General features: G+C 38.8%; 2 protein-coding genes and 1 long non-coding RNA gene across 3 annotated transcripts in view; 1 reads left to right on the top strand and 2 right to left on the bottom strand.

Annotated features, from left to right (window-relative positions):
* Positions 1-5780, bottom strand: part of zfpm1 (zinc finger protein, FOG family member 1) — a 106784-nt gene extending 101004 nt beyond the window's left edge. Inside the window, exon 1 of the mRNA XM_042410998.1 lies at positions 5175-5780. Coding sequence (XP_042266932.1) covers positions 5175-5214 — 40 coding nt within the window. The 5' untranslated portion in view covers positions 5215-5780. The remainder of the gene's footprint in view (positions 1-5174) is intronic.
* Positions 5781-18158: 12378 nt separating this feature from the next.
* LOC121897527 (carboxylesterase 5A-like) lies at positions 18159-25818 on the top strand. Its single transcript, XM_042412080.1, has 10 exons — positions 18159-18348; positions 18477-18630; positions 19373-19477; positions 20886-20987; positions 21858-21998; positions 22191-22271; positions 24189-24330; positions 24682-24831; positions 25089-25161; positions 25388-25818. The coding sequence occupies exons 1-10, from the start codon at positions 18218-18220 to the stop codon at positions 25554-25556; spliced, it is 1248 nt and encodes a 415-aa protein (XP_042268014.1). The 5' UTR covers positions 18159-18217; the 3' UTR covers positions 25557-25818.
* LOC121897528 lies at positions 18265-21955 on the bottom strand. The gene is made up of 3 exons (XR_006096235.1): positions 21870-21955; positions 18956-19020; positions 18265-18646 (listed from the first exon to the last, which is right to left on the bottom strand). It is a non-coding gene; the product is annotated as an uncharacterized LOC121897528 (long non-coding RNA).
* Positions 25819-26110: the final 292 nt, after the last annotated feature.

Here is a 26110-nt window from a genome sequence, read left to right as displayed (position 1 = left end):
GTTTTATCGCGTCTCCCATCTCAACCGCCAAAATATAAGCCCAGGGATCCAGCCTCAGTGGGCTGCCTGCCTGCCTGCCTCCTATCTCCCCATCAAGGAGAGGAGCCTTATCAGGCTGAAAGATCACCAACCGTTGGGGAGGATGACGCACAAAGAGACACAGACAAATATCTATCTGCTACACAAACACCCCCTTCTCCTCCTCTACTATGGGCCTCCAGAAAGCCTTGGACTTAATCCATTGTTGTTGGGGGAAAAAACGAAAAAAGATATCCGTGCTATGTTGTCTTAATGTTCTGCTCTGTTGTGGTGGAGGGGGGGGGGAGGGTAGATGTTGTTGTCAATTGTTGCTTTTCTGGTGGTTTTAACAAAAGTTATGTCAGGACAGAGAGTCGGGGGGGGGGAGCTTCACTCCTCTAGAGCTGCACACTTAAAGACACATCACTCGGGCTGGCTACTGTTTGAAAATGTTCAATAATAATAAAAGTGGTGACATGAGTTTTGATAGAGATACCAAAAACTAATATACCTTACTTTGTAAAATATAAATATGTAGTTGTATAAGAACTTTGCCAAACTTTGTGAAAAACAGAAAGACCTTCAATGCTAGCCTTCAGTACCAATACTTGGTGTTATGGAGACATTGTGGTCATTACCCAGCCCTGATTACATTATTTTCCTTGATAATGTACTGGAGGTTCCTGGGAATACAGCGATCACCTGTAGCCTGCACGTCTTCATAAGGTTGTCACTTTCACAAAGAGGTTCAAACAGCTGGAACAAATGAGAATTCTATGAGTGAATTCAAACGGAACCCAAGCAGTGTAAATTTAAAAATACATCACAGAAGTGACGTTGTTCCGCTCATTCATGTTGCCTCAATGAATAACAAGCTAATACGTGACTTCAGATTTGTTGTCGTGGTAACACAGATGCACGACTTGGATTACTCAACTCAGGGTACCTGCTGATATGATTCCTGAACCAATACCAGTGCTCTCTTTTTTCCCAAATTTAAAATCCCTCCATGAGTGGATCTCATTGGAATTATTAGGAAACATGAGGCCAAAAAAAAAAAAAACACTGAATTTTCTAATGATATTGACAAAGAAATTGGATTTAATGTGGATCGGTCACATCTGGCAATAGTGGATCAGTGCATGCCTGGTAACATTACAGTTGCATTACTTTATCTAGGATTTTTTCAAATCCAAAATGCTTCCACACATTACTTTGCAGATGTTTGGTGTCCTGATTATCCGTTCATCCGCCTGCTAGTTTCCTGCATTTTGCATTCATGAAGAGAACAATAACAGTCTAGTTTACTGATATGGCCACAGGGCTGCAATAGATCAGAGTGACAATGCATTTTACAAATGCCACCCACTGGGGTACAAGACAAGGTCTGTTTGCAATGACACACGGAATTTTGATTTTGATCAGATATTGACAACCAGTCAGTTTCCTCTTTGGCCAACAGCCAAATATAATTCAAAACAGCCTGCCTTCAACCTTGGCATGGTTGTACATACTCACTACCAGTCACAATAATGCTTCAAACGATTTCAGGTGACACATATTCAAATGCAACAATGTGTCAATCATCAAAGCGTCCGCATTCTTTTACTAACGTATGTCTTAGGCTTTGGTAGCTGCTTCACAGTAAATTCCTATAGAGAGATTTTACTGTGAAACACCTGCAGGAACATTAGATTAAACCCACAACAGACTTTATGAAAGTTCAGATAACATAGCAAAAAATGAGTGTATCTGGAAACAACTACTGAACAACCATCATCAAGCTTAAGCTTTAATAGTGTAATGTTACACTATCAAACTTCATCAATGTGTGGTATGAATAGTTTTCAGAAAGGAAGTTAGAGGTATATTAGTGTGATTATGAAACTCGACCCAACAACACTGTGACCCAGCTGGAATTTGTCATATCAGTAACAGTGAACAGCATGCTCAAAACAACATGATGGACACACTGCTTCAGTAGTAATTGTAGTAGTGGTGGTGGTAGTGGTAGCACCAGCAGCCCCCACCACTGCTGAACCCCCACACACACACCCCAGCCGAACAAAGTCCTTATCACTCCTCACTCTTTCCTATCAAAATGTCTGCCAAATCACAAGAGAGTCACGGGGCTGAGAGCCTGGCTGGCCTCGGCCGCAGCCGGGGCCTGGTGCACAGGGAAGCATGGTGGACCAGAAGCACTGATAAAGACGGCCATGACACCCCTGAGACGCACACATGTACACACTCTCTCTCTCTCTCTCTAATACACGCCAAGTCTAGCCTGGGTTTATCAGCCTCGGGGTCTGGAATACATCTCCAGGCCTCGCTGCTGGCTTTACTGTAGGTGCCTGCTGGGAGTTCACAGCTGATAGGCCTCTCTATGGAAACAGATATGAAAAAAACAGGAAGTGACTAACTATAAAGACAACTTGCAGTAGCACACAAGAGAACCTCATCAAGTGAAATTTTTAATTGCGGACATGCTTGGTTGCAGGCTGTAGACCTTTTCTTTGCTATGTGGCGGGTTATATACATGGTGTCAGTGAATTCAGGGCTATACTGTAAGTGGCAACCTGTGGTAGCAAGTGAGCAGCTTACATTAACTTTCACTACATCCTCCAGAACAAACACCTCATCATCATCTGCAAAGAGCAGCCACAAGTATTACGTTTGTTAACAGGTTATTTAGCTAGCGCTACTGATCAAACAGTTTGCAGCAGGGCTGATGTTTGGGTTTATCTGGCCAATATTGCTATTTTGATTCAAAATGTGGTTATTTATTAAATTAATGGAATACTTAATATTGCTCAATTCTATTCAAATTTGATCAAGACATTCAAAAGTGGCCTTATACTTATTAATAACGACTATATAGTTGGCAAGGTATGATAATGACTCTTTTATGCTTGTTTAAACAAGTGTTTTATATGTTGTTTTATGACTAAATTAAATTAAATTCTCTTCTGCCAATGTTTGATATCTGCTGACAACCCCTAATTATACTGTTGACAGCACTTTGGCTGCTAAAGCTAATGTTAATGTTAGCTTCAAGGGGTGGCAGGACAGACTGGTTCACGGTGAAAGGCTGAAACAATATCTTGTACTTGGAAGTTTGAAAGGAGATTTAGACAACTCAGTCGTTTACACTCAACAGCTATCAAGCTTTCTGAAATTGGCATAAAGGGATCACCTAGATCTTTTCTCTAGAGCAAAACCCACTGTTGCTGTTTTTGATCAGCAAAAAGACAAGGATCACTTTCTATTTTTCAAACAACAGAGTTCACAGAGTGATGTATCTTTGGTATCTTAGGTCAAGTATAAATAGTAAAAACACCTGCATACAGAGAACATATGGGCTATTTTTACAGAGGACACTTTGACACATCACAATAGTGAAAGCACAGGTATAGATAATGAAATGAATGATAGCTGAATTTCATGTCGCTGCTCCAGTTTCAGTGTCCAAATGACAGTTGCCATTACAGTTGGCAATATCAACTTCCAACTTCCTACAGCTTGATACGCTGTTTATTAGATATGTTAATAAAATGATGGCTCTTTGGAAATCACCCTTTATCAAACTGCGATGTTGATAGGGAAATGATGAACTGTTCAGCTCTAATTTACAGGCTGCATAGAAACCAGTGAGCAACTTTCAACATGATGTAATCCACCTTGCACCCTTTGACCTCTTCCTCTTCACAACACAAACAACGCTTGGGGTTTGCTTTAGAGTAAAAAGTTCATCATGAGCTGCACTTCCATGCAGCTTATTTGTAGTGTATATTTACCTTATTCTTTTAAATATTTAACTCAAACATCTTCAGATAAGATGCACATAAAGCCGCCAGAAGATGATTATTTCAGCAAGTTTGTCTGGTCAGTAATGTGGAGTCATATATATATAAACTCTTTTTATGATATCATACAGTCTAAACTTCCAAATGGTGCCTTCAGACAGCAGGTCTGTGGGAACACAGTGAACTGTCACTGATGACAAGATATTATTATTTGCTCAGTGTGATAACTCACCAAATAAACTGACCTGCTGATGTCATTGTTTCCATTTCAGCTTCCAAACAGATACATGCACACTTTTCCCTTAATCTTAACTCTCAAATATAATGACATTAAGTTCAGACTGAGACTCTTCCTCAGCTCAGAGTGTAAACGGGCTTCACAAAGCACAGGGGGAGGTTAATCACAACATCATTAATATGCTTTTATATCAACTTTGAACATCAGTCACCAGCGATAAACCTTCACAGGTTTTATAAACAGGAAGAACTCGTCAAGCACGGAGACCAGCCAAGCACCAGACCAAGAACAAGGCCTTTCAAGCGGCCCTAAGATGCATTATTGAGTTAAAAGGATAGATGAAAAAAAGATCCAATTGTAAGCAGCTATCAGGAGGAGAGATCAGCCAGGCAGGCCTATCTGACGCCCCATCTCTGGAAAAGAGAAGTGAAAAGCCAGGGGGGGAAATGCAACGGCGGCCTCGGCGCTGCCTCAGACAGAAAACAAATAAAAAAGATCCAATTTTAATCTTTATCTGGGCTCACATCGGATCGCTGCCTTATCTCTGTTCACATCGGCCTTTCAGAGAACACTGACGTTTCCACAACAGAATTAAACAGGAAGCCACGGCTACAGTTTTAGCTGCCAATGGACAAAGCATTCTTCACAAGGTAATAAATGGAAACTTTTTTTTATATTATCTCACAGTCTAGATAGGGGGGCTGCCAAATTGGCGCGTTGATGGCCTAATTTAAAAAAAAAAAAACGGTCTTAGAAAAAGTGTACATCACCCGGTTATTCTGAGAAACTGCTGAGTTCAGATACATCGCTGTGACTGAACTCAGTTTAACTTCACTTTGCTGATATTATCGAATTTGCAACTCATTCAGTCTTCTGTGCGGGTCTGGATTGTGTTTTTAGGCGATATATACCAATAGCACGGCAATAAAACTACTGTCGAGAAAGCCAGACGTTACAGTTGGCTTTCACACTACTTATTAACTTTATGGTGAACGCACAGTTGAGCAGAAGCGCCGCACAAAACACGCAGCCTCTTCCCAGAGCACGCATGTTACTCACAACAACAAAACAACAAAACAACAGTCAGATAAGTCATGAACTTGTAAATTCCTTACGCTTTATCTGCCGGGGTTTGCTCTGCTTTCTCCGGGACATGGTGGCTCTTCCCTGTGACCTGGAGCCCGCTTGGACGGACTGACAGAGCGGCGCAGAAGCGGTGTGGTTCTTCTGTTTTCTGCTTCTTTTCTCTTTGCCCTCCGTTTTACTGCTGCGACGCGGCGCTCCGATCAGCGACCGGAGAAATCCGCATGACCCGCCTGCACTTTGATATCTTCTGCCACGACAGCTAACGTAGGGCTCCCGTGGTCGAGTCCTACCTGTGGCTGAGTCCGCTTACTTTTCACTGCCCTCCTCCTCTTCTTCCCAAACGTGCCTTCACCTCACCTTTCTCTCCGTTTTCCTGCTAACGTTATTCCTTCGCCGGGCGCGCCTCCGCCGCAACCGCTTGCGCTTCTGTCAAGGAGCACAGTTGCCTGCCTTTAGAAATATGAACGCTAATAATTAATAATTGTTATGTGGGTGTCAGCGGAGTGACTGCTATTGTTTTCTGTCAAGTTTCCTCTCGCCGGTCCGCCCCCTTGTCCGCCCGCACTGTCTCTGAACCAGGGAGCCACTTCCAGCGGAGACCGAGCGCTACAGTCAACTTCGCTTACTACTGAGGAGCCGACGCGTCTCAGGAACGCCCCTTACGTCTGACGTATGGCACCGCACTCATTTCCTATTGGTCCACACTTATCCTAGGTAAAGTAATTTAGCCTTTTTCTTTAATTGCTGTTAAAATTAAATTAAATTAAAATTTAAAAAATCAAGAAGGAACTCCACAATATTTATATAAATTATAATCATTATTTCAGTTGTATGATTATCTAAATAATCACATAAAGAAAAAGACATAAATACATAAAAAATCAATAATATTTTTAAGAAAGTTGATCATATGTATTTCACAGGCACAAAGGGCTGTTTTAGCCCTTTATGATATATTGTACCTATCCAATCAATTATCATTTTCTCATGTTAAATAATATATATGAATCAGAGTATAATGCAAACAGGAAACATTTAATGTAATATGTTTGTTTATTGCCTCTCTGTAAAGAATGATATCACTGTTGTTTTGTGGAAAAAATCTTGTGCCTCCAAGTTATTTGTTCGTCTGTATGTTTATACAATCATTTTCATGTTTTACTTCCAATGAAGTATTAATTTGATGCTGATAAAATTATAAATATCTTGGTTATCATAACACCCCAGATGACAGTGTGGCTGTTTTCACTACAGGATATGTTTGTACTTTTAGAGGACATTTCTTTCACAGATTTGAGGTCTATCCAAATGATGAAAATTATTTGCTTGTAATTTTCCGAAAAAGTGTTACATCCCAATGAACCTTATATCATATATTATTCAGAATTATCATTGTGTAAATATACATGGTGCCAATGAGCACTTCCATTGTATTGTACTTGCATTGTATTTGGTTCTTGCTTAAATGTGATACAGACATTAGATTAGCCAGGATTTCCTTTCGGGCTGCTTTGGTTTCCTGCATGGATGACTCAGATTGAAGTTATTGCAAAAAAAATGTGCTTACAAAAGCACAGTAACAGTATTAGACTATGGTGTAAATTGAGGGTTTAAGGACACATGTTAATGGATTTCTGGGTTTAGCTGAAATTTCATTAGACTTGTTTCTAGTCACTAACATTAACACTAAACTGAATGGAATGGCAGTTGAAGGGGAAATTAAGTGTTTCATCTGATATTTTGTCACAATACTAATATTTTAATCTCTCTATACATAAAGATTTGTTTACCTCCATCACTTTTTAAAATAACAGATATAACAGTGCACTAGATATTAAATAAACCTCAAAATTGCATTCAAACAAACACTGAGCCATTGACCTCTCATTGATGCATCCCATACTGTTCTATTCTGTCAGAGGATTTGAACCAGCAACCTCAGGGTCTCACATTTGCTTTTCCAATCACAATACTGTCTACGACATGAAGATTTAAAGGAGTCAATGATAGTTTCTCACCAGCTAAAAGCACTGGTGCCATCTAGTGGCCAACTATTAAACTCTGAGGAAGCTGAAGAAAACACATCACATGCTCTGTGCTCTGAGCAGAGTGGGGATCTGTCATACTGGCAGGTTCAGGATTGACTTTAAGGGCTGGAAAGCCATTCATCTTGACACAGCTCAATTCCGTGGAGGCTATTTCTTGCAACAAAACATAAAGTGTCGCAGTGAAGTGTTGCTCCACTACGAGCCTACAGAACAAATTCAGCTCTCCTTGTCATACCGTAGATTCTCCAAGTGTGTGGAAATGTACTGGAGGGGTAAACGACCTTCTAGTGAAAGATTTTTCCTCATTTAGTGTTTAGATGATGGTGGTGGAGGATGCTGTCTAACACATTGATCCAAAATCAAAAGGTGTTCAGTTAGGCTGAGATCTATTGACTGTGGGCTGTAGCATAGAGTGTGAGTCACAGCATTTTCATACTCATCAAACCATTCAGTGAGCCCTCATTGCCTCATATGAAAGCAATTTTACACACTCAAATTTATTTTGGCATTTTTGTTTTTATCAGTTTTTTATTGACATTTAGGTATAATTGTGTAGGGCTGGGGTTACAAGTTTGAGATGAAAATACAACATGAAAATAAGACTCCCCTCTTCTCAGCGAACAAGAACCACCAACAACAAGGAATTTTGCAGCCCTTTAAATGTTTATTCCATACTTTAACCTTCAGGGTGGGTTAACAGCGAAACAACAAACAAAAAGGAACTAAAGCTAATCAACCTAAAAATACCTACTCAAACGGAAGGAAACAAAAATATAAATCATTGACCTAACTTCCAACTGCTAAAAGAGATTAAACCAAAATGCTATCCACCCCTACAGAACCTTGGCTATTATATATATATATCTGCAGACCTATTTACAATACTCTACACACAACAACATGTTGGCTGGTCGAAAGTGGAGAGAGGAGAGCCTGCAGCAGCTGTTGGAAGCCGGCCTTTAAGCCACTAGCTTTTAGGCTGGAGCCAATCAGCTCCCTGGAACAACCTACACAATCATTCACTCAGCCAATCAGAGGAGCTCACCTGCAGCCCATTACACAGAGCTACCACAGCAGGTTCACCAGAGAGAGAGAGGACACAGAGAACCAGCACACAAGGGGTTAAAGAACAATGTAATCACAAACATCTAGGCATTAACCAGCATGAGATCAACAAACATACAAAAATCAAGAAATAAGAGCATCTCTTTTGCAACCCCATCACCCCCCAGTCCCACCAACCCCTCCCTCCTGCCCTGGACCTTATGGATGAACAGATCAACTACATTAAAGACTTAAAAGTAGTAATAGCTTGTTCCCAGTATGAAATATTTTCTGTTTTTGCATTGTGCCTGTTAGCAGCCCATGCTTGCTATGTCTATGAAGTCAAGAAGCCGACTTTGTATATTGACAGAATGGGGAGCTTTCCATCTACAGGATATGAGTAGCTTGGCAGCTGTAAGGTTAGCTAGCCGAGACACTTCTGCTTAACACAGAGCTCTAAGTTTCATTGAGTAACAGGACTTAAAGTGATTAAGGAACTGGTTTGGACAATATGCCCGACAGCATCTCTGAAACATTCTTCCAGAAATCAGCACTCCCAGACTTCATGAAAAAATGTGCCCATTTTCTTGTTTTGTTGTGTGTGCTCCTGTGAAATGTGACACAGTTACCACTCTTTTGGAGATTTGTGTGGCTTACTGGAAAGTTTGGTCATTAATCCAGATTCCAGACTGTGAGTTTGGTCTTCCATGACGTCATTCCCTGATTTCAAACTGGGTCAATTGGAAATCTTGCCTAGTTTTGTCAAATCACTGGTCGTTTATTTGGTCTTGGTCAATTCCTGGGTGTCAGCTCCTGATGACGATGACTGTGGCTGACACCCACCTTGCATGGCAGCTTCTTCTATAAGCGTATGAATGCGTGGATGTTGACATGTATTTTAAATTGCTTTGAGTGTCCAGAAAACTAAAGTCGTTATATAAATGCAGTCCATTTGCCATGTACTTTGGGTTTTAGTCACAATGTGCAACATGTACAGAGTAACATACATTTTTTAATACAAGTGAAATAGTCGTCTACTGCCAAAAATGACAGATATGAAAAACAAAATTCTTTTTTTTCTGTTTGACAAGAGAAACAGCAGCTTTGATATTGAGAGCAGACAAGGTTGAATTGCACGTGAGGCAATGCAGACTATGACATGAACACAATTTGGAAATTTTGAGCAACTCAAGCACATTAAATGTAGTACTTTATATTTGGAATTCCTATAGACAGTGTTGGTCTACTGTAACTCTTGCAGAGAGTTGATGGATTTTTTTAAGTAGAACTATAATTGAACCTGTAACTGCTATTTAATTACTAACAGTCCTCTACTCCACTGACAGTATATTTGCCAGCACAAGAAATGATGATAAAATCAGTTTGACTCATTAAGCGAGAAGAAGTAGATTTACTGTAATTTGAAGAATTTTTAATCAGGTAATTGAACTTCTTTGTGGATAAAACGAATCAAACACAAATTAATATTCAAGCATGTCTGGAGGGGGATTTCAAGTGCAGTTCTTAGATGTTTGGTAAAACCTGCTCTCCAGAACTTACTGTATCACCCAAGAGTCAAATTTAACCAGGTGCCCTATCAGTCCCCTAACAGGACATTTGAAAGCCTTATTTTGACCCCTGCCCTGCAGAGAGTCTACACACCACTGCTGACATGTAATATCAAGATGCTTATGCTGTGTGCTAGGTTGCAATGGAGCATTTTATGATCCAGGTGACTTGGTTGTGCTAGATTAATGAGCATTAATCGAATCATTTGTATCATCCTTCAGGGTAGCAGTGGCACTATAGCTTTAATGTCTCGCTCCAGTCAAATTGGAATTATCACTTATGCTGGTTCACTACAATGGCTCACTGGGAAACTTAATGGAACAAAGCCATTAATGTTAATAATTACACCTCTGCTTTTCCTGCTATGACAAGCCAAATGTCTGCTGTGAAAAAGACCTAATGATAACTTCTGTACAATATTCTTGGAAGCCCCTCCCAAATCCACTGTTGTGCAACATGACATGTCATGACGTGCTAGGCCTCCTATGTAGCAGCATGCCTATGGAGTAAATCCACTGCATAGCCCTGCTGCTCCCAGCTCAAGTTCATGATGCTCACCATGTTTACTCAGCCTCATGGAACACCTTGTTTCTGTATTGATCATAGAAAGGCAAACACTGTTACCAAACCTGACCTCTGGGGTGTAGAAATGATAGGGGTAGGATGTTTCTGTTGTGTCATCAAATCAGATATGCCTGAAGATTGTCAGCAAGTGTCTTTAACACCTTTAGCTTCTACCATCTCTGTTTGTAACCTCAGTCAGTCTGCAGTGCACTGATGTGCAACCATCAGGTCAGGTGCTGTTAATAGTGGATGATCGTGAAATGCACTTGGATGATATCAATCTATTGTTCTGTTTCTTGCAGGGTTGCATTCCCAATCTGAATTTTGCAAAATGTGAGTTGACGAAAGCTGGTGAGCAGGTTATTCATAACAGCGATTTTCACTCTTACAATGTATCATGATCTGAGTCATTTGCCTGTCTATTTCTTTGGAGGTTATTGTTGTAGGTTTCACCTTTGTCACTGTTGTGTCACCTCTGAATCACTTATTTAACAAAGATTTAACATAGACAGTTAAGCTACATTTACACTGTGATGAATGTGATGCAATTTAGATTTCTTATATCTGACATAGATGTGACATCTAAACATAGGGTGTAAAGAACACAAAAAATTTAATTTTCAGATATGTATGGGCCAAATTCATATGTGAAAAATGCACTAGTAATCCCTGGTTAATTTAAACACAGATCAGAGTTTTCACAGCATCATAATTCTCTTGGAGTTTTGCAACCAGTGTTAGGCAAATTACCTGAAAAATGTAACGATTTAACAAAGCAATCACATTACTTTACTAATTACTCAACAGAAAAAGTAATTGATTACTTTATTTGTTAATTAACTCTCTCAGCCAAGCTCTGTCAAAAGTGCCTTTTAAACAACTTCAGAGCTACTTGTTCCATCTTCTTTAACATGTGTAGGAAATGTAAAAAGAGACATTGTGGTTTAACAAGCAGCCAGCCTTGTTTGGAGGTATTTACTGACCATCAACAGCAAGCTTAACATTAGCCCCAGTGACTGCATGAAGTCTCATCCTCTCAGTGAAGCTGATTTGTTCTCACAGCCTCCAAATCTGAACTAAACCAGCTGATTCCTGTATGTAGCCTTACTAGTGGCTAACATTAGCAAGCCAGTCACAACATGTATCGGTTGTCAAAGTAACAGAGCGTTACTGAGATTAGTAACCTAATTACTGAATTTGATAATGCAATCCCTTACACTGTTACTGCAAAAAGCTTTTACTGGCTTTTACTAAGTTACAAAGAAATGTGTTACTGCCTAACACTGCCTCAAAGCCCAGCTGATCATCCAGCTTCAACTATCATTATTTATGTGTGTGTGCATTGCTTCTGTAGAGCTCAAAGATGAACTATTAGCATGTAGTATGTGAGTTGTTTTCAGTGTAAAAACAAGGATTGAATCGCTAACTGGGTATCAAGACCTGTAGTAAAAACAAACCTTAGTGAGTACTCCACTTTAGCCTTGTAAGATGTAAGTGGATGCCAGTGGCAGAGGACGTGCATGCTGTTGAACACTTAAAGGGTGACTTCTCAAACAAATGTTCAACCTCCAGCACCATGAAGCAGGAAACCATGGCACTGCTGTGGCCCATCAACTGTGAGGCTTATGTAGGATGCTCACCACAGCCTGTCTTTATTTAATGACGATGGCATCTGATGTGTTGGGTCCTTATTGACAAAGGCTTTAAACTATACAATAGACACAAAAATGGCCTGTATTACTGCTACCTTACCTGTCAAATACAATAACCCAGCAGAAGTAGCTCATGTACTGGAGGAGTATGTACCATCATAATCACCATGTTTCAGTCTACTGTAAGGCCATCGTGCCCATGCTTGAACTACAGTATATTGTGTGTAACATTTGACACGCTTTCATTTTATTGTGATATCATTTATTCCTCAATCACATCTCCCAAAGAGGAGCTGGAGCATAGCACCATTTCTCACGAGGATTGAGGCAGTAGAGCACCCTGTATTCATGACTCCATGAACTCACAGAGAATTATCACCTGACCCTGGAGTCTCCAGGTCTCAGCCCGGCTCTGCAACCCAATTGCTTCTCTTCTCTTCTCTTCTCTTCTCTTCTCTTCTCTTCTCTTCTCTTCTCTTCTCTTCTCTTCTCTCCTCTCCTCTCCTCTTCTCTTCTCTTCTCTTCTCTTCTCTTCTCTTCTCTTCTCTTCTCTTCTCTTCTCTTCTTCTTTTTTATTTTATCCTATTTGGGGAGTTGGAGATGTCTTGTGTAGTGTAGAGACACACAAATCACCTATTCTCAGTTTTTGAAAACAATAACAACACTTGTCTATTTATTTATTTTTCTCTTATCTTGTCGGGGTTTTTTTGGGGCGGGGGGGGGGGGGGGTATGTTTAACTTCGTGTTTGTTTATTGTGAATGAAAAATTGGACCAATAAACGGTTGGTTAAAGGTCTCTTCTCTTCTCTTCTGTGTGATGAACAGGGAGCTAAAAGAATATCAGCCAGCTGCCAAAATATTCTGGACCACCACTCAGCTTAGCTTTTCATGATGACACATCACCATGAGTCAGCATTACGATTTAGAAATCTCTACAACAACTACAAAAATCTTATCTACACTATTTTTGCTTGAAAACACCAAACCATACAATATATTTGTCACATGATGCAATGTAATAACATACAGAAATGCACTAGCGTACTGTGTGCTGTTAATTTCCTCTTGTTTATCTCCATTTCACAGTAAATAAACTTCATTTTGGACTTTTCATTCCCTTAAAACCAATTTTATTTAGTGTCTCTCCACCTAAAAGTGAGAGGACATTATGTGTTAAGTGTAGTATAGAAAGTATAGACAGTATTGTAGAGAGGATGTTTTGCAGCTTTGAGCTTTGGCGGTCAAAGAGCAGGATTTTGTCATTTTTGACTTAACGGTCAGAGTTCTGTTTGTGGTGCACTGGAGGTTAAATCAATGGTGATTATAGTATTTAACGCTGAGCTGTTATTGTGACATAATGAGCTTGTTTGTGCTATTTGTATGTGTGTGTGGGTGGGGGGGGTGGGTGGGGGTGGGGGGGGGGGTTAGAAGTTGAAAGTGCATGTATGCTTTATATTTACATATATATATTAACAAAGTGTGCGCGTGTGTTTGTGTGTGTGTATGTGTGTGTGTGTGTGTGTGTGTGCATGTGTGTGTGTGTGTGTGTGTGTGTGTGTGTGTGTGTGTGTGTGTGTGTGTTAGAGAGGGGAGGTACTGGAGGGCCAGGGCGGGGGCAGAGGGCTATTTCTCTGAAAGAACACTGTAATTCATTCTGTCTTTTCTTCGAGCCTGGTCAAGATGAGAACAGCGCTGCTCATTGTTAATTTGCTTCCTGTGCTGACAGCGATAGCACAGGCAGCACCAGGTAAGAAAATACTTAATTTTACCTCATATTAGGGCAGGGTATTCTGATGCACCATTGTACAATTCATTGTACAGTTTTCAAATGTCTTAGCAGCCCATGAAGTGTTGAGAATAGTGAAGATATACCTGATATAATGCTGCGTAAATTCAGTCATAGCCTTCGATAACACTAGGTAAGACAAAGCATGATCATTTGGCTAAAACAAAATGTGCTCACTTTTCAGGAACTAAAAGTAACAGCCTTTTTTTCAGCTCCACCACCATGATTTTTAGATTTTCTTTTTGTCTGGATCTTTTAAAGTGTTTCATAAAACAATTATTTGTTGATTAAAGAATTTTCCAAATCTGCCCAGTAATCCCTGGATTTGACATTTTTTACAACTGGTTACATGCAATACCGAATTCACTCTCAAACTCTTTAAACTGTTATCTTTACCAACATTATTATTATTAGAAACAATATTGATTGCACTGATGCAACCAGAGCCATTCAGTGTTCTACAACAGCTGTGGCAAAATGTGTTTCCCAACAGTAATACTCTGTCACTCATGACACAATGACCTAATAACACGTAGTATTACAATAGTATTTGTGTAGTAGTAGTAGTATTTGTGTACATCAACTTTCCATTATAAAACAAGAATAGAACTTCTTTACTGCATGAAAAAAATGCGACAATCTGCTTTAATGTATTTTTCCCATTTTTCGTACAAGGTCATTTAAAAATGTAAGACAAAAAATGTGTGCATACTCTTCTACATGGCAACAAAGGATAGTTACCAATTACTGCCACTCTACTCAACCCTGTCCTCTTCAGCCAAAAGCTGTTTTTTTCTATTATATATATATAATATAATTTTTTTTCATTTAAACTCGAAATAAGTTATTAAAATGGTATGTAAGCATGTGCAAAATCGGCTAAATACATAGAGTTTAGCTGGTGGTTGTGTTTAAATGATAAAACAATTCATGAATTGTGTCATAGGGCTTCTTCACAGCAGACATGTTGACTTGTCATAGTAAGAAAAGTACAGGTGTTACAAATAACATTATTGATGGTTCTGTTCCATTTAAGTGTCCCAGTAAGACATGACAGTGTGACAGTGAGTCAGCATGAATAATACCAGGACCTTGAAACTGAAGCAGCTAAATGGAATTCAGCCATTATTCATTTGATTTTTTATACTTGTGCTTTTCCTACTGTCACATGTCAAAATGTCCTCGGTGAGAAAGTTATAAAATGTTAACATTAACCACGGTTTAGTCCACATAGACTGCTATTGAGCTGACTATGTGAAGAGTTTTTAAAAAGTGAACTCAGCATAAACTAATGAGTATAAATCTTAAAAGGTTATTGTGTTTTTGCACATGCTAACCTACTTTACATTACTGTTGACTGTTCTCTGGTATTTCTAAATGTGTTTTCTACATTTTTGGAAGATCATTGCACTAATAACTCAATGCTAAGGTGCAAGAAGGAATAAAGTTAATAAATATGGTGAAAAGGAGGCAGCATTATAAAGTTCAATGCATACATTTTATGATAAAACTTAATCAAAGTAGATATTTGACATAAGGGAATCCCATAGTTATGTCCTGATTGCACTACATACTGGATTCACTATCCATCGTATCCAATGTATACAATTTTTATACATTTTCTATATTTTTTTCATTTAGTACATAAGAAATAATTCTCATGAAAATCAGTTTGTTTAAAATTACAGTAATTTGTAGTATGGAAGTGGGACACAGCTCCAGAGTTTATAATGACATCATGTAAATACACAGGGCAAATGCAGTTCACAACACCTGTAGTTTCCATGAGACATGGAAAACTCCAAAAACACAACTTATCACAATAAATATAAGGAAGAATAAAAGGAAATTAAATTTTACACACATTGGGAAATAAGTGATAAAGTGAAGTGGCTGCAGTCCTCAAACAAATCCATAAACTCCATCTGCAGCATAGTGCTCACATCAAAACCACACAGGCCTTCCAAGCTCTTAGGAAGCCATTTGCTTACATTCATTTCAGCACAGCAACTGTACAAAAACTAAGCTGCAGAGATTTGAAACTTGACTGAGTCAGACAATTAGTCACAGTCAACATATCTGCACTCATCTTTCATCTCTTAAAGTATGTTCTTGTTGAATGGCAACACAGTGCCAACTTTCAAATCAATCTTCACTGACAACCACGTTATTATGCAACATCTCCAGCAGGGAGTGTTGGCCCTGTGGTCTCACTGAAAAATGGCAAAATCAGAGGAGAATATGTGACGGTGAAAGGCACAGAGAGGGGAGTGAAGCAATACCTGGGAATCCCCTTTGCCCGTCCCCCTGTGGGGCCCCTCCGCCTGGCGGCTCCTCAGGATGCAGAGCCCTGGGAAGGGGAGCGAGATGGCACACAACAACCCCCCATGTAAGACTTGGTGACCACTGAATCACAAAAGGGCACAGAACATGATAAGATCTGGGTAATGTTGTCTCTCTGGATGAGTCTCATTTCTTCTTCCTCTCTCTCAGGTGTATCCAGGATCCAGAAATAGTAGTGAATGTTTCTAAGACCATGTCAATGCAATACACCCCACCAGAGCTTTCAGAAGACTGTCTGTATCTGAACGTATACACTCCAGCGGAAGCAGCAAAAGGAGACAAGCTGCCGGTGGGTTAAGGAAACAGCATATACATACATAGATGGACAAAATAACAGAGTCATGTTACAGTCTAAATGCAAACTAGTGGAACCTGCAACAAACACTAACTTTTTGAAGGGAGGAAGTAGCATATAATGTTATACTGATGCTGAATACACTGCTGTTCATTGTGTGATGTCAGATGTGTTGGCTGTTTATTAACCTTGTTCAAACAGAGCTTCAGCATGTTTGATTTGACCATTCAGGTGTCTTTATTGCAACAGGTTGGTAGATGATATTGGTAGTTAGATAGAACTTGTTGGCAAGAAATTGCCATGTAGCAATTGTCCATTTATCTAATTAGACAGCATATTAATATATATAAAGGATCCCAAAGAAAGGATAAAGTCCAACAGGACTTAATCCAAAAGGACTTCTGTATGATTATTTCTATAAAAATCCTATTGTCTTATAAAAGTCCGAAAGGACCTATAGTTCCAACATTTTATAATTCTATATAACCTATAGTACTGTGCAAAAGTTTTAGGCACTAAAAGTAAAGGGGGTATGCTTACAAAAAAATTGCCATAAATTGTTTTAATTTATCAATTAACTTCTTACAAAGTTGAGTAAACAGCAGAAACCTAAATGAAATCAATATTTGCAGCAGTTCTCCTCGGTTCACTTTAACACAGTTTTTCATGGTAACTTGCAGGTAGGTTGTTGTAACCATCCTGGAGAAAGAATGTTCTGTGGATTTATTATTTAGTCTATCACAGGTGCTTCTTCATGTAATCCCAGATTGACTCCATGATGTTGAGATCAGGGCTCTGTGGGGGCCAAACCATACCATCTGTTGTAGGCCTCATCATTCTTCTTGTTGCTGAAAATAGTTCTTTATGACTGAAAAATAATAACAGAAATTATTACAGAAATCACATCTAATACTGCCACATGATTCAATCCACCCAAAGAAACTATTTTGCATCAACTGACACTTCAGTTGCTTTCAGTATTTACACTTTAAATAAAATTTCAACTTCTTTCAGCGCTTACCAGCCTACAGATGACCATAAACTTTCAGCACTTTCACATCAACTTTCACACCAACTGACAGTTCAACAACTTTCAATTATTACACTTCTACTGATTGAAACTCCCTTCAGTGCTTTTAAGTGATATTTCCATTGCCTCCAACATTACACATTTACATTTAAAGCATTTTCATCCCTTTGTCTTTATCTGATGCTTCAACTGCTTTCTGCTCCTACACCAACTGAAATTTGAATTCTTTCAATGCTTACATACCAACTGATGCTTCAACTACTTTATTTATTTGGATCCCCATTAGTCACTACCAAGGTAACAACTACTCTAAACTTTCAGTGCTTCCTGTCATTTTTAACTGCTTTAATCTCCTATTATTTAACATATTCTTCAAAATCTTACAGCTATTACACTTAAGCTGACTGACATTTAAATAGCTAGTGGGCCTTACATTTCAACTGCTTACAGTGATTACACTTCAACTATTATCAGTGCTTATGTCATACTCTAGATATATAGTGTATTTAATGAACACCAAGTGACTGAAGAGTACAGTTGAGTCAACAGAAATATTTTCATCTCAGTTTATATTGGTGTATAATCTTTTAATGCATCACAGTATACAGTACTACAAACAGTTGTAACTTGTGTTGTGTTGTGTTGTGTTGTGTTGTGTTGTGTTGTGTTGTGTTGTGTTGTGTTGTGTTGTGTTGTGTTGTGTTGTGTTGTGTTGTGTTGTGTTGTGTTGTTGGTCAGGTGATGGTGTGGATCCATGGAGGAGGTCTGACAATGGGTGCAGCCTCTCAGTATGACGGTGCTCCATTGGCTGCTTATGAAAACATAGTGATGGTTAATATTCAGTATCGCCTCGGCATTCTGGGATTCCTGAGGTAGGAAATTGTGTTGCCCATCATATTTGTTTGAAATGTTTCAAATACAGAAATAAACAGAGAAGATCCACAGTATGGTGGTCCCCCAAGAATTTAAAGCAAATATCTCGACTTTTCCTGTCCCAAAGCACCGGAGACGAACATGCTCAGGGCAATTGGGGTTTCTTGGATCAGCTGGCAGCTCTGAGATGGGTGCAGGAAAATATTGAGGTGTTCGGTGGAGACCCGCAAACTGTCACCATTGCTGGAGAATCAGCAGGAGGCATCAGTGCATCCATACTGGTAGGTATACAAATCACTGCAAGCAAAAAAACATGTAAAGCACCATGTGTTGGTTGTGAAATGACAGGAACACCTGTATACAAGTGTTTAAGTGACCCAAAAGGAAAGAGCCTCTGTGCTAACACCTGCGATATATGTTTGAGTGCATCTCTGTATACCACTCAGCCCTCGGAATTATTACAGGTGACAGTTATAATACTTATCGTTGTATCCTATATAACAAGGTCAGCTGGTCTTCTCTGTCTGAAAGACGCAACAAGCATTGGTTTCTGTTATCTATAAGGCTCTTCTTGGGAAAACCACCCTATGTTACATTGTTACTGACCTGGAACCTTAGTCCTTATACACGTTCTCATGATTGGCTTATGCTCCAGGTTCCACGTGTCCATCCTAAAATGGGAAAGTTAGCCTTTAGTTCTTGTGCCTCAAACACCTGGAATAAATTTCAGCACACCCTGAGGCTTCATACACTTGTACCTACTGAACAATTTAGCACCGTGATCCGGAATCACTGTATTTCAACTTAATAGCCTGTTTTTTTTTACCAATTATTTATGTATTGTGTGTGTATGTTTTACTATCTTATTGTTATTTATTGTGCTATTGTTAACTTGATGTCATTGTAAATGAGAGCAACCTCAATGACTCTCGAGATTAAGTAGAGGTCTAAAGGAATCTTGAATTTATTATGTATCGTGTCCATTTGTCAAGTGATTGCATACGTATCTTCCCTGATGAACAGACTCTGTCTCCACAAGCCAAAGGATTGTTTCAGAGGGCAATTTTTCAAAGTGGAGTAGCAACACTTGGGACCTACACTACAAGCCATCCTCTGGGCCACACCAAGGTACTGTAATTTCTAAACTGAGTAGGTTAACACGGATTCAGAAAGGCAGCAGTAGTTAAAGCCCCCCTCCAGGCAAAAATATGTTTTTCTCCTTGTTCCTTCAGTTGGATGTTTGAAATTCACTGTCTGACACTAGAGGAATGTTTTCACATTCGTCTACTGAGAGTGGAAAGTTTCTCATTGCTCATTAAAAATTTGATTGTAAGAGGTGGGCCTACAAGCATGATTTGTGACATCACAACTAGTTTGGGGCCAATGCTACTCCAATATTCAACTTACTCGAGTATGATGTAGAAACTTGAAACCTCCAGTGCACAAACACTGAGAATGGACTTTCCAGTGAAGTAGGAGACCTCTTGTGTCCAGCAGTTCAACTTTTGAAATGAAACATATTCTGGATTTTTAATAAGGTAATGCCATTTTAAGCATTTTTATAACTGAACATTTTTTGGGAATGTCAGACACAGTTTATTTTTATATGTCCTACAACATGTCTGGAGGGGATCTTTAAAGCTGCATTTTTTATTTATTTATTTTTTTTGCCACTTGGGGCCAGTGAAATAGACGAAAATACAACATTGACATATGACCTTAGAAAGGTTGTTGCAAACACGTTAACACACAGTTCCCTTTGGAATGGTGTTTGTGTCCACCTAATATTACCTCTTATTTTATCTCTCTTCCTGTCTCCTCCAACTCCTGAGAATAATATCTGGCTCTTCAGCTAGTTGCTAACATTGACTGTCTGCTGTTTGGTACACAGCGAGTAGTGTATAGTAGGTTTATCAGAACTTTTCTTCTGAAAACAGCTGGTTGGTGAGGGTGGAGTTTCATGCCAGAAATCCAAAATAATGATCCAAAATAGATTAAAAAGCTGAAGAGCTGAAGCAAACTGCAGAGTTGGATAATGATTATCTGTGGGTTTGTCAATAGCAAACAAAGCCTTATTGATCTACTGTTAATATGAACATTATGATTAGTGTAGCTTTAAACTATTTTAGTTGATTAATTGAATCAGGAATGTTCTGGGGGTTAATAAAAGGGGTTATGCCTTTATCAACACATATTGGCGATTGCTTGGAACAAGATCCACAGGTCAACAGGTTTAGCTTACTGTGGCCTGGTGTTTGGTCTTTTCAGTTTCTTTCTTATAACACTGTTCTTAACACTGAACAGAATGAAAATGAGGAGCAAAGTAGAGTTTTGAAAGCTTGAAATTTTAGCAAATTCAGCATTATTGCTGATCAACAATGCAACTATAGATACTGAATATTACACATTATGGCCCATTTGTGCACATTTTTATAGCAACTTACCATTACAGTACCAGTACCAGTACATCTACCATTGTACTTTTAACTATTGTGTCATGGTACATTTACTTGTATGTATTCTTTCTCACACCCAGATTGTGGCCAACCTGACTGGATGTGACCGCAGCACCACAGAGGAACTGGTCCAGTGTATGAGAGGGAAAAGTAAAGATGAGTTAGTGGATGCAACCAAAAAGGTAAATGGTCTTGTGAAGATATACAGAAGTTTACATAAAGCAGGTATTACATGCATTCAGCTTTAACATGATTGTGTTTATTACATTTTTTATTCAGTCTTTTTTTCTTGGATCCTTCTGTCTTTACACTGGACTGAAGCTGCCACTTTAGTCATTCAAGTTAAACTAGGAGGCCAAAACTAGTCAGAAAATGTCTTTCAATTCTGTAAATGGTAAATGGATTGTATTTATATAGCACCTTTCTAGTTTTCTGACCACTCAAAGTGATTTACACTACATGCCACATTCACCCATTCACACACACACCAATGGCACAGCCTATGGGATCAATTTGGGGTTAAGTATCTTGCCCAAGGGCACTTTGACATTCGGACCGGAGAAGCCGGGGATCGAATGCTGATCTTCTGATTAGTGGACGATCCACTCTACCTCCTGAGCCACAGCCACAATACCTCTGTGCATGTTTACAGATGAAAGAACACTGGATTACACTAGACCCAAAATATAAATTGCATGTTCTACAGCACTATAACTCACACAACAAATCTTTAGTAACAAATAAACATTAAATGAAATAATTGAAATGAAGTAGTTATTCAACCGAATTTTGGTAGAAACCTTCTGTAAATCTTTTACAGTGGTGATGTTTATTCATGCATATAATATAGCCACAGATGGTGAACAAATTATTATTAACTGATAATTAATTATTTAAATCACAGGAAGGAAGGAATTGAAATGTTTAACCACTGTATAAAAATTCCAGACTCTGGCCACAAGATGGCAGCACGAGAGCATTCCTGGCTGCTGAACAAAGACTAGAAAGTTTTTTTTAATGATCATTAACAGTAAGTTTTGTGTTGTGTTTAGATGAAAATTTACCTGGGAGCCGTGGTGGACGGTGTGTTCCTGACTGATACTGCTGAGGAGCTTTTCAAGAAGAAAGAAGTGCTGAAGGTTCCAGTGATGATGGGAATAACCAACCATGAGTTTGGATGGATCCTGCCTCAGGTCACACATTTCTCACTGACTTCCTTCGGTCATATTATACTCTTATCAGTCTCTGTGGCAATAACACTACTCCTGCTATAGCTGTCTCACATTAGTCACACTTCAGATCACTCTTTTCTTAAAGGGATCGAGGTAGTGTTCTGTATTTGTACTTGAACTAATACTGAAGCGTTTTCTCATGTCATGTGACAGAGCTTTGCCCCTCCTGGCTGGGAGAACGGGATGAACAGAGAGTCTGTGCTGGCAGTGGTGAACATGTTCAATCCTACAGGGGTGAGCTCCTTGATAGTTGTTGTTGTTTGTTGATGATGAGAATCTTTAAGACAAAGAGGATGAAGGTGTGGAGTATTATCAAAGACATATATGTTAGGGTTAACACTCCTGTCAGTGCCCCTGAACACTGGCATTGGCAAATAGAACTGGAGTTGGTCCCCGAGTGCTGCACTATGGCTGCCCACTGCTCCTAGTATGGGATGGGTCAAATGCAGAGGACAAATTTCATTTCAATGTGTATGAGTGCTGGGAAATGACAATGAAGAGGGTCTTGATTCTTAATTCTTATGATGAGAACAATGATTCTTCCAAGGAATACTACACAGGTCTGACTAATATATTTTTTTTTCTACTTTCAAAAGCCCATATTAAAGCAGCATCAACTATTATTATAATAACAACTATAATTGAAGCTAGAGAATCTATTTATATTCATATTTGTTTCATACTGTAATCAGTTTAGACTTAATTTGAATGTGTATTTTTATGATCCATATGATTTATGATATGACACAGATAACTCCTAGTATCAATAACAACATTTCAGTTCATTTAAAAATACTTCATCATTCATCACTGTTCTTCCCTCAAGGGGCAATTTGTGGCAATTCGGTGTTTAAACATAAAACACAAACAAACTGTTCATTCACACACATAAAACAATTAAGAAATACAAAATAGGTTTTTGTAAAGATGTTAATCCATTACTGACAGGCATTGTCCTGAAGGTACATTATGCCAAAAAGTGCAAAAACAGCAAGTGCATCCATCAGTCTCTACATAGAGTAAACTGACTGTTCACAGTAAAAACTTCAATTTGTTTTACATATATGTGATTTAAAAAGCATGCCTGATAACGCCAGCTAAAAGAAGACACAGTTTGTGGGGTCATTGATAATCACATATGCCTTTTTGAGGACTTATTTATTATTAAGCTGAGCAAGACATTTCTGTGTTTTGCCAGTAATTTTGTACTTGGTTGCAATGGATTCTTGCAATTGACTCTTGTCATTTAAGCAGCAAATCAATAAGAAAGTTATAACACTCTCAATAAAAATGGTATAAAACTTTGTCGATGTAGTTTATGTAGACATTGCAGACATTCCTTTTTCACAATGCATTTTTCACCAAATCTTTATTTTCACCAAATCTCGCAATGGACATTTGAGCACCTATACCATGAATACTGTTGGAAGACTGTCAGTGTTTTTGTAAAATGATCATTTCTTTAGTTTCACATACATCTAAATTTAAAACTGTAAATGTGTTCTTGCAGTATGGGGTCATAGACTGACTGAGAAAAAACAAAGTAACACTTTCATAAGCATATTTTATAATGTTATGATTTTATACATATTTGCGATAACAATCATCTGTGCATAAGACAGACAAAGATGATCATGCTAGCAGAACTGTGAGGCTGTAGTCGTGCACAGCGGTGGTTTGAGCTAAATGCTAACACATCTTAGTTTTGAGTGTTAGCATGCTATGTTGATTTGCGCAAAACTTAAAGTACAGCTGAGGCTGATGGACAAACCAAAATTGACCCGATGATGCCGCTAAATGAAAAGTCAGGGGATCACCAAATTTTTATGAATTTTGGTTGGTTCCGACAGCCAGCATATTTACTATGGACAAATTCTATAATAAATATTAAAATGACTTATCTTCATATTTAGGGAAAATATCAAAATCTATTTTAACATTTGCAATATTGTGACATAATAGTAGTGTAGTATTTTTGAATGGATACTAATTAAGTCAAATTCTTTTTCCAGCTTCACAGCTGTGTACACACAGCTGATGATCAATGGCTTAAGAGGTCATGAAATCATCCTCCTTGTCAATGAATCTCTGTAGAAAAACAATACAAGATCAGAGAGAGATCTGACGGTCCAACTTCACTTCCTGTTCCAGGCCTCCTCTGCCAACAGCCTCATCACAGATGAATACCTGAAAGATGCCAAAACTCCAGAGGAGATCAGAGACAGATTCACTGAAATCATAGGAGACCTCCTGATGACGCTGCCTGTCGTCAAGGTGGCGGGTTACCACTCAGGTCAGAAGGGGAGAGGCACAGAGAGAGCATATTGACAGCTCTGCGAATAAATGGGAAGCAATGTGACTGTGTTGAGTATAGAGCACTAATAGATCAAAGCCCTGTGTAGAGCATTCTGTCAATATCACTGCCATTTGCCTGTAAAGATTATAGATTACAGGATGCTCCTTTAATCTCATTTCAACCTGGTACGAGGAGGGTACCCCCCGCCCAATAGAGTTCATGCATCACTCTGACGTGCACAGTGGTCATTGCCTGCAAGGACAAGCTGATGTCTTTGTGACCTTTGACCTTTGGCTCAGCCTGTGCACCTCTTGTCTTGACTTTTCTTTCTCTCTCTTGTGTGTTTAGATGTGGGTGTCCCAGTCTACATGTATGAGTTTATATATCGTGCTGAGATACACAAACACACCAGACCCAGCTTTGTGAAGGCAGATCATGCAGATGATGTCGGCTTCATGTTTGGTGGATGTTTCTGGGACGGACAAATAAAAATTATTGGTAGGTTGTATGTAACATGATATCTATAATATATAATGTACTCTACTGTATAGCACTAAAACAGGATTAGATGGACACTCCTGGTCCTCTCTATTCTCATTCGTGAATTAAGTACTTGTCATGGCAAAGTAATATGAACTGAATACATTTTGGGTATTTAGGTGGAATGAATGAACAGGTAGGAGTCTATATGACTACAAAACAATGCTGAAGTCATTTCAGATCATAGAATGAAACTCTTCCTGTCTCATCTTCAGGCACCATTACCGAGGATGATGAAAGGCTTTGTAGGACCATGATGGCATACTGGGCCAACTTTGTCCGTAGTGGGTGAGTAGGAACTGAACTATAGTATCATTAAAGCTTAATGTAAGGGACAAACATACAAAAAATTAGCAATTAAATTAGATTTTCCACAAAAAGGCTATAGCTGTACAAACCTTCACCTTAATGACTGAACACATTAAAGCAATGACAAACACACCATGTAGATGACTTTATTTGTAATATATAGACCCCACTAATGTCTGTCACTGCCATGTCTGTATATCCTCAGCTCTCCTGACGGTCCTGGGCTGGTCAGTTGGCCTCAGTACGACAAGCAGAAGCAGGAGTACATGGAGCTGGGCCTGACGCAGACTGTGAGACAGAAACTGAGGGAGGACAGAGTCCATTTCATTACCGTCACCCTTCCTCAGAGGCTGGAACTGTTAGCAGCAAACTGATCACCACTACATTCACATTATTTTTGTTAAGGTCTCAAGATGAAGATTTTTTTTTTTTTTTTTTTTTTACACATTCTCAATATAACTAACTAGTATGATTACTTGTGCCAACTGAGCATTATACTGTAGGTCCAGTTGTCAACCTGGACCTCTTTACCTCTGTTTTAGAAAGGACTTACTGGGCTTCTCTTTCAAGTGTTTTAATTCCATTCAAGTGTCTTTTGTTGACATACATTTTGTAACATAGCTGTAATAAAAGGAAATCCTTTCATTGCAAGTAAAAAAAAAAGTCTCATTTGTCTCCCTGCTGGCAGTTTGTAGTTTTTGAAATTAAACAGGAATCATTTAGTCTGTGAGTGACTGACTTTTAGTATAAATCTGTGAATTCAATTTGTGAACTCAATCGATTAATTTGATTTGGTATTGATTCATTTTCCTATTAATTTTATACACCATGTAAATTATTAAATCTGGCTTGTTAAAATTAAGAATGTAGAAATATGACAATACATCATCATGTGCCAAGGAATACCGTTATTCTGAACATTTTGTAC

The sequence above is a fragment of the Thunnus maccoyii genome, chromosome 5 (assembly GCF_910596095.1).
Source record: "Thunnus maccoyii chromosome 5, fThuMac1.1, whole genome shotgun sequence".
Classification (NCBI taxonomy): Eukaryota; Metazoa; Chordata; class Actinopteri; order Scombriformes; family Scombridae; genus Thunnus; species Thunnus maccoyii.
Note: the sequence above shows the minus strand (reverse complement) of the source record. Positions and strands in the feature narration are given on the sequence as shown.

Excerpts from the sequence above, each read along its gene's own strand:
- LOC121897527 (XM_042412080.1), top strand. The coding sequence starts at position 18,218 with ATGGTGTGGATCCATGGAGGAGGTCTGACAATGGGTGCAGCCTCTCAG. Across the intron at positions 19,478-20,885 it reads ATCCTCTGGGCCACACCAAG|ATTGTGGCCAACCTGACTGG; the intron begins GTACTGTAATTT and ends TCTCACACCCAG. Across the intron at positions 22,272-24,188 it reads ACATGTTCAATCCTACAGGG|GCCTCCTCTGCCAACAGCCT; the intron begins GTGAGCTCCTTG and ends TTCCTGTTCCAG.